A 9,286-nucleotide genomic window follows, 5' to 3' on the forward strand; every position below is an offset into this window, starting at 1 on the left:
TTTTTTCAGGAACCTATCCCACAGAAAATGTTGACAATTTTTCATCAAGGGAAGGCAGAAGGCACATCCTTTGACACTTCAGCAATACCCTGGCCAAGTTTTAAGTCATGCTCAGTGGTACAACTTAAAAAAGCATATACTGATGAGACAAAAATAAGACTACCTACTAATATTATGTTGTTCAAATAAATGATAACTGTAAATGTTAAAGTAGTGAATATGGGAAAGGGGTTGTTTGTTTTGTTCCAGGTATATATATATAATTCACACTCCTACATTAAACCCACTCGGTTCAGGTAAAAGGAAAAGTCTACATTTGGTTGTTCAATCTTTTACCAGATTCCACTCCCTGTGGTGTTAATGCTTAGATACAAATAGTCACTGAGTAAGATATTATTGCAATGACAGTGAAGAAGCATGAATCTGTCCAGCTAGTTTGTTATAAGTGTTCAGTGTAAACTGAAGTTAGGAGTTAACACACTAATTAAATAAAGTTTTACACGTAAGCATGTTAGTGTTTTCATTATAGTTGTTTATTCATGAGAGAACTTAGAGCAAAACTCAGTTGTATAAAATATCAATGTACAGAAATACACTTAGTTAGAGAAAACGTAATTTAGAAACACTGTCTGTATTTCTTCAGAGTATACTCTGTATTCAGTTTCTATGTAGCAGATCCATCATACTGGCATTACAAAGTGTGCACAGGACCAGGAGTATTTTTGCTACCAATGTTAATACAGCTGTGTAACAAACTTTGCCTAGATTTTAATTTGTGTAAAAATAAACACCATAAACTAATAATCACAAGTTCTCTATTCTACACCATTTGCTTCTTCTGTAGTTTGCATACACTTATAAAACTTCCTTTGCTAAATTATATTTAGCATCTAGATCAACCTAAACACAAAAGTGTGTGGGTATATGGTTGCATACATGCACAACATGCAAATGATCAGAGAGTTGTTTTTCTAAGTACTTCAAAACATTACCTAATTGAATTTTCACAGACACCTTGTGAGGTAGAGATACATAATTTTACACAAGGGGAAAATGAAGTAGAAAAATTAGCTAACTTCCCACAACAGGCCCCAATATGCTTGGAATATAGGCGTTTTTGAATCTGAGACTCACTCCCATGTTCAAGGTTGGCCACAGCTTTCTTTTACATCCTCTCTCTCAGGCTCCTGTCCCACTCTGTCTATTTATATATGTATTTCTGAAGATTAAACAAAGTAACACTGAACCAGCATTTTAGCCTCTGCAGCAATTCTCAAGCACCTTTGATAGTTAACAACCTCACCATATCAGTTCACAAATCACGATACTCAGTTTCTTGGATAAGTTTACAGTGTGTCATGTCTGAAAAACATCCATGAGTCAAGGATGCTATGTTAATTGCTAATTTTGCTTCTAGAAGCAACAGCATATTTAAAAATCGAAGCGAAGCAAAAAAAACATCCTTTACCACTTCTGAGTTCTGACAATTTCGCTGCAATATTTCTCAAATCACATCCCACATGAAAACATATTTTTAGTTCTAAAAACAGTGACTAATTTACAAAAAAAACCACCACCATCAACCTAATTACAGAAACTTCCTCTCTAAGAAATAAGCTTCAGAGAGTCACCGCTCCAGATTTTATCCATTTTTGTTAACAGTTAACTAATGACCATGCCTAGGTCTATTTTTGTTTGCCCCTTCCCCCACCCCCAAGCCTTAATTATGGAATATTTGCAACTGCCCTTATCAATGGATTAACTCAGCGAGTGAACTTGGCTCTCCCCCCACACCCTACCAATAAACACGCCACGCGCTTAAAGGGCTCGATGCGAAAGGGTAAGACGCGAGCCTGCAAAGAGACAAGAGGAAAACAACGCAGGCATAAGGGCAACAGCCCCCACCTGAAGCGACACCCTTTAGGGGACAGCCCAGGAGTCCGAATGACCTCCAGCTAGTGCCTGGCTGCGGCTGGCCCGCCGGGCTCGCTTTCAAGGGGGCGTTTCTGCTCGTGTAAACGCCTTCCCCTCCTCGCCCCGCCCGCGCGCTCACCTCTCTGGCTCTTGCCGCTCTCAGACGTCCTCCCGCCTCTGGAAGCTGATGCTGGCGTACGCGCTCAAATCGTCGCTCGAGCGGCTGCTCCCGCACGGCTGCTGAGGGGTTCTGGGCGGCGGCTGCCCCCCCCCCAGCGCGGAGGGGGCCTCGTGGGGGGGCTGGCGACGGTGATTAAAATCCTTCGCTAAGTCCAGGTCGATGTAGTTGAGTCCGTTCTCGGAGCCGGCGCCGGCCCCGGCCCCGGCCCGCGGCTGCTGCTCCCGCCTGGCGGCCGCCCCCAGCTCCCCGGCGGCAGGCCTGAGCCAGACGTTCTCGAAGGAGGCCGAGCTGTGGCGCTTCGCCTCCTCCGCGCTCGCCGCCCCGTAGAGTGGGGGCGCGCTGAGGCCGCCGCCCGCCGAGCCGCGGGCGTTGCTGGGGGTGGACGAGAAGGTCTCGGAGCTGTGGCGCCGGCGGCCCCCTTGCGGGTCGGCGCGGATCACTTTGGCGCTCTGGTTGCGGCCGGGGCTGAGGCTGACGCGCGTGAAGGCGCTGCTCGCCCCCGGGCCTCCCATGAGGGAGGAGGAGGAGCGCGGCAGGAGCTCGGCCGGCGGCGGCGCCTGGGCGGAGGCTGGGGGGGCGGCCGGGTTCTCCGGGCCGGTACGGCCCGTCCGCACATCGCCGTAGCTGAGCGAAAGGGCGGGGGCCGGGGGGTCGGCGTAGCCCGGGCGGGGGTCCCCGACACCGCCTCCCTGTTCCATAGTCACGTAGTCCCGGGCGCCCGGGGCAGCTCCTCGCGCCGCAGCTGCCGCCCGCCCTGCCGCCAAGCCGGCCTGGCAGGGCGCCCGCGGCGGCCCCAGCTCCATGTTCATGTACTCGGAGCCGTTCTCCCCGCGGGGCCGCGCGGCCGCCGGCTGCTCACCGGCCACGAACTCGATGTTCACGTACTCGCCAGGGCTCTTGGGCTCGGGCGGCAGCAGCAGCGGCGGCTGCTCCCGCGCCCGCGGCAGGGTGCTGGCCTTGGGGCCGTCCAGGGACAAGCGGGTGGGTCTGGTCAGGCGGCTCCTGCTCTGCGCGGCCGCCTGTCGGAACGGCTGCTGCGGCGGCGGGGGCTGCGCCCGCTGGGAGCCGCCGCTCTCTGGGCCCCCGCCTCCCCCGAGGCTGTCGCTGCTGGTGGAAGAGGACGAGTCCTCGGCGGCGTAGAGCAGGCGGCCGGAGCCGAGGGAGATGCGCAGCGGGGCGCCGCTCTCCTCACCCGCCCGGCGCTGCACGTGTTTGAACGAGCGGGGCAGGGAGAAGTAGGAGTAGATGGGTTTGTGGAGGGGCTGGGCCCGACCCTGCGCCGAGGCCTCCTCCGAGCCGGGCGGCCCCGAGCTGGCGAAGTAGCAGTCCGGCGGGGTGCTGGTGGCCGAGCCGCTGGCGGGGGACATGTTGATGTAGTCACTGCCGCTGCAAGGGAGCTTCCCTTCGCTGCTCTCTACCGAGAGCTTTGGGTGGTGGCCTGCTCCGTTAGCCCAGATTTTGCCGTAGCCGGCAGGACCACCGTCAGGCGAACAGCTGCCACTAGGGGACATCATCATGTACCCATTGGAGTCCACCATGGCTTGGGCGTGGCGACCTCCTCTGCCAGGGTTGATGATCTGCTGTGGGGCTGACACGCTCTTGGGGCTCATGGGCATGTAGTCGCCGCCTTTGGGAGCATCACCGGTGCTGGGCACAGGGGCCACCCCCGGCGACATCGGCATGTAGCCATCATCAGTGTGGGGGGTGGAGTTGGTCCGGTGGTGGCTGCCCTCCAGGTGGTGCATCTCCAAGTGCTCCTCGGGATAGGAGTGAGTGGGCACGAAGGCAGAGTGCCGGTAGGAGGGCAGCCGGTTGCCACCACATGGGTAGGAAGGCAGCATTTCTGTGTATTCCTCAATGGAGGCCACTGAAGACTGAGAGGGTGTCTTCTGGTGGGATATGGTGGGTGAGGTGCCTGCAGAGTGAGTCCGCTTCCTGAAGCTCTTTTCCAGATCAGTCACTTCTTCTCCGCCACTCCGGAAACAGCATGGGGTGCCAGGATAACGGCACTGCTGCTGCTGAGGGTGGCAACCACGAGGGTTGTAGTGGCCATTGGGAGCTGCCAAACTGCAGGATGAGGCGGCCTTGCCCCCCATACAGATGTAGTTATTGAGCTCCTCATCACCCCGAGCAGGCGGGGTGTGACCCAGGGAATCTGGGGTCACACTGCGAAAAGAGCTACGGAAATCGCAGGGGCTGGAACCATACTCGTCTGAGGAGATGAAACCACCATCACTGGGGGAGCCTGATACTGAAGCACTGGATCTACGTGGGAAGAGGCAGTCGGAGGTGGAGCCATGGCCACTTGTGCTGCTAGATGACAGGCTGACTGGACTGGTGGCTGAAGGGGAGCAGCGTGAAGAAGGCATTGGGATGGAGCGGCTGTGATTGAGTGGAGGATGAAGCCTGGAGTTGCCACGGTGCCGGTGTGAGTGGGTCCGGTTGGCACTGGGACTTACTGGGCTGCCATCTACTGAAGCAGGCCTGGACATTGTTCCTTCCCCATCACTAGAGGCTCGAACTCGGAAAGAGCTGGGTTTGCCTCCTGTCCCTCCTCCCCCACCACCCCCTGCAGGGGAGGTAGCAGTCACGCTCTCAGTCCTGGATCTGCGACTGAGCCCTACCTGGCTGGGCGGTGGATTGTTGACATGGTGTCTGCTGCGGAGGGGCACAGAGATGGGGTTAGAGCAGTTGGAGGAGGATTGGCTTTTGCTGCGGGGCCGGAATTCCTCACTCATAGCCCGCATGGCCTCCAGGATGGTCTCATGCATGTTCTGTGCCACTACGGAATCATCCACCTGCATCCAGAACTCACCAGGCCCCGTCACTGCTGAGCGCCCTACCTCAATGAAAAAGAAGTTCTCTGAGTGGCCACAGCGACGGATGTTGAGCAGCTGCAGTACCACAGCAGCTGCATCTGAGTTCAGCTTCACGAAGCTGATGGTTTTATTGGTCAGGCACAGGCGGTAGATGCCAATCAGGTTCTTGGTCTGGCCCAGACCTTTAGGCTTCAGGATCACTTGCCAAACCTCCTTGAAAGCTGGACCAGGGACTACCTCACCATAGTTATCATCACCTGCTTCCCCTGGTCCTGCACTGCCACCCCCAAACGAGACATCACTGTGGTGGTGGTAACGGTGATGATGGAGGTGGTGGTGGCCCTTGGCCCGATTGTGCAACTGCAGCAAGGCTTGGTACCAGCTCTCCTGCTCAGACTCACTGTCAGCTGCAATGGCAAAGTGCTCATCCTTGGTGTAGAGGGCCACCAGATGCTTGTTCTTGGAGTCTGCCCGTTTGTTGATGTTGAAGCAGCTCTCCAGTGGGATGGAACGCTTGGGGGCTCCCGACTTATGTCTCCATTTCTTCTCATTCTCATAATACTCCAGCCGGGCAGGTCCCGACTCGCTGGCTGCCCTCAGCACGAAGAAGCGTTTGTGCATGCTCTTGGGTTTGCGCAAGTAACCCACCTTCCTGACATCTGAGAAGAAGCCCTCGTTATTATCCGTGGGGCTAGCCATGGTGGTGCTTTTACTGCAGCTGTCAATGCACGGGCCCACAAAGCTGCCAAAGAAGGCAGAGAGGAAAAAAAAAAAAACCTCTTTAAATACAATTCATGCAACAACAATCATAATAATAATTAAAAAAAAAAGCTTGCTCAGAATCCCCTCTCCAAAACGGGATGGGGGGAGGGGATACAGGCAGGGCGAGAGCAGCTGTTCAGTGGCAGAGGCAGCTTCCAGCACAACAGCAGCGTTTGAATTGCTGTGTATGCCCAAAGCACCCTTCGAAGGGCAAAATATCCTTAAAAAGTCCAGTCCCAGTCAGTCCAGAGGGAAGCCTGGTTCTCTCAGCACCCTCCGCCGTGGAAAAGAAACGCATCTTTCAGTCTTATGGGTCGGAGTCCTCAGTGGAGAGGAGCAGGAAGGGGGTTCCTCTTGCTTCGCTCCCAAACAAACACCCCTCCCCTTCACAAGTTCGCTTCAGCGAGCAGCAATCTCTGGAGCAAATCACAGATCCTCCGGGTAGCGGGTTGTTTTGCAAAGTCCAGCGCTCACCCCCCGAACACACGCCTCGCCCCTACCCCCAAATAACAAACAGCCCAGCCCCAAAATCAGCGCCGAGGCTGCTGCTGCTTGGACGTGAGGAGGCGGGCGACCCCATTCAGTCCCATCTCGTTAGGAGGAGAACGTGCCATTTCAACACAAAACACAACCAGGCAGCAGCGGGGGGGAAGCAGCCCGAGTGGGGAAGGAACATCCTCTCTTCCGCCGCCGCCTCCTCCTCATTCCAGTCGGGCAAGGCGCCGGGGCCAGCCACACAGCCCCCTCCCGTGCCCCAGGCTGACGACGGCGCTGGGGCTTCTCCTCCTCCGGCGGCTTCTCGGAGTTTCGGAGCGCCCCGAACCCAAACAAGCGGCGGCGTCTGTGTTTATGAGTCCGGCCCCCTCCAGCCGCCGCCGAGACTCAGTCTCACTCCGAGGAGAGAAACACGTGACGGCGCCAGTGCGTGGACCATCCCAGCAGCGGCCGAGGGAGGCTCCAACCTAGCCTGGTGCCGCGGCATTCCAATCCGCCCCCTCCTCTCCGCCGCTCCTTTCATTCAGCGCCGCGGCGGCTGCGATTACCTTCGGGCTCTGATCCGCTCGGCGCCCCGGGGGGCCGCCTTCCTATTGGCAGCGCGGCCTGTCTCTCAAGCCTGCCACGGGGGGAGGCGCCCAGGCTAGGTTGAGGCGTGGCGCGTAGTAAAAAGGCGTAGACGCCATTCACTGGCGTGTTATTTATAAACTGGGGGCTTGCGAGTGAATCTCTGCAGTGTGGCAACTTGGAGCGAGGTGCGGCTGGTGGTGCTGCTGCTGCTGCTGCATGTAACCACGAGACTCCCTCCTCCTCCTTCAACGTTCAAGCTGCGTCTAAACTCTAGGGCTGTCTGATCTGCAGTATAGGCATAGAAGGGCTTAAATCCTCTCGTGCACGCCAGCTCTCCAGCATATCGGTGCAGCCGAGGCTTCCCTTGCAAAGAGGGTAGAGAAATGAAGGCAACCCCTATATTCAAAATAGAAACATTCCCGCAGCCGTCTATCCCCTCTTTCTTCCCAAGGCTCTCCCACTCGAAATCCCCCCGCAAATCGTTCATGCGTGTCCCTGGAGTTGGGAGATTTTTGTAACATTGATAGTGACGCTCCTGTGTCGAAGTAAGATTGTCGTTATCTGGGCTGCTCAGAGCATTGGTCCGAAACTATCCCAGTAAGCAAAAATTGCAAAATGCAGACCACAGCTTTGTTACATAATGTTTTCCATGTCAGTTGCATCCCGAAGTTCTGTCCCGATTTAAATCCAGCGAAGACCCATAATGGGGCTGGTAATTGAAAATAGAGTTTGCATATAGAATGCATGGTGTGGAGACCGATTGTCATTGAAACACTAAAACGTGTGTGATTTTCATTTGTGGGGTTGTTTATCGTTCAAACTATAGTAGTGACCGGTTTTATAATTTTTGTTTCCTATTAGCATGGTGCCAAAAAACACAGATTTTTCTGTCAACACAGTTGTGCCCCAATAAAGGCTTTATTGATTGGTGGAGATTTATCATTGTTGGAAATGCAAATCTATGTTATAATATTTTAGAGTAGAATTGTGTGGTAGGAGATTCCCTGTAGCATATCTGTGATGCCGTGTCAAGCAGTTAACTGTATTTCCTGAAATCATTATATGCTAAATTAAATTAAATATTCAACGTGATTTGCAGTTTACAGTGCTGAAATGTGCTGTATGTGTAACTTTTATTTCACCGTAAGGGCGAAAGACGACACGAGAAGTGTTGCAATCCAATTTTAAGAAAAATAATTTACTCAATGCTGCCATCTTCAGGACAGTCAATTAAAGCATCTTTAAACATCTTTCCTCCTTTCCACTCTAGACACAGAGTACATATTTATAGGTTCCAAACTGGTTTCAGTTTTTTAATAGTTGCTAAGAATTTATTCAAACGCGAGTTAATTTACACGTTCTACACAGTAAAAGAGTTCTTTAATATCTTCACATTGCTGACACTACATTGAGTGAACAGGCTGTTATTGATATACTTTTAATTTGATAATTTATCTGAAAAGGCAATAACACTCATAACTACTTTCAATATTAATACTTAAAATACTTTCAAACATGGCTAATGAAAAATAATTAGGTAATGTTCATATGTTGCAACGAAAATTATCGAGTGATCGTTAGTTGTAAAATGATTTTAGATCATGAGTTATCTGAACAAAAATGAACTGTCACTGAAATGTGTGCAGCAAAATTTGGAGAGCTTGGAAATGGCAAGAGGCACCACTGCAGCCTTAATGTCTTTTCCTCTTAGAGTTAATAATCTGGATAAAATGCCAAACACATAACTATTATATTATTATTTATAATGTGCATTACAAAGGATTAGAATCAAGTTGGTATGAAGTGGTCAGGGATACAAGCCATGTATTACCTATATGGCTCTTCCCTTCCCCGTTGTCAGCCCCCAAAATAAGCACCCTTTGCAAAATAAATCAGCTCTATGCACCCTGGATTTCAGTGCATTATGACTGAATCTTACGTTATGCTGCGTAGGGACAAGGCTCTTCCTCACCCGCCATTGGTAGACTTCATGGAGGTGCTGCTTAGCAGAATTTCAGCCTTAAGTGACTGTTGAGAACAGTGATTAGCTACCATGGCAGCCAGTCAATGAAGAATTCCAAGAGGGTGTGGCTTGTTGACTATGGGGCAAAGCGACCAGACCCCAAAGCCAGCTAGCATACAGCTTGCATTCCACAGCCTAGGCTAGCGAGTGATGCACACTGCTGTTTTTCAGATTGATGCAGCTGTCTGACCTAAGTCATCTTGTCCTGTGACCTCATGACTTCTGTACATCTTCTCCTTATCTCCAGAGGCATATGCATGTGTGTAAAGACCCACTGTAGATCTGGCTATTGTCAAATGGAAGTTTTGATGACAGTTACACTTCTGGTAATAAATGACAATTTATTAAATTTACTGTATACCATGCTTTTCTTTCCAAATGATCCCAACATATTTTGTAAATTATATTGGGACATACAACAACTGAAATACGACTGCTAGGTGGACAGACATCTGGTGTGCAGCATGCTGCCAAAGAATGATGGAGAGATAATTTGGAACAAGAATAACTGTGTAAACTTTT

At 51.9% G+C, this 9,286-nt stretch overlaps 1 protein-coding gene across 1 annotated transcript in view; it reads right to left on the minus strand.

The window, feature by feature from the left end:
* Positions 1-6,676, minus strand: part of IRS1 (insulin receptor substrate 1) — an 80,174-nt gene extending 73,498 nt beyond the window's left edge. Inside the window, exon 1 of the mRNA XM_075004400.1 lies at positions 2,054-6,676. Coding sequence (XP_074860501.1) covers positions 2,074-5,613 — 3,540 coding nt within the window. The 5' untranslated portion in view covers positions 5,614-6,676 and the 3' untranslated portion in view covers positions 2,054-2,073. The remainder of the gene's footprint in view (positions 1-2,053) is intronic.
* Between the last annotated feature and the right edge of the window lie 2,610 nt (positions 6,677-9,286).

This window comes from Carettochelys insculpta, chromosome 10 (genome assembly GCF_033958435.1).
Source record: "Carettochelys insculpta isolate YL-2023 chromosome 10, ASM3395843v1, whole genome shotgun sequence".
Taxonomy (NCBI): Eukaryota; Metazoa; Chordata; order Testudines; family Carettochelyidae; genus Carettochelys; species Carettochelys insculpta.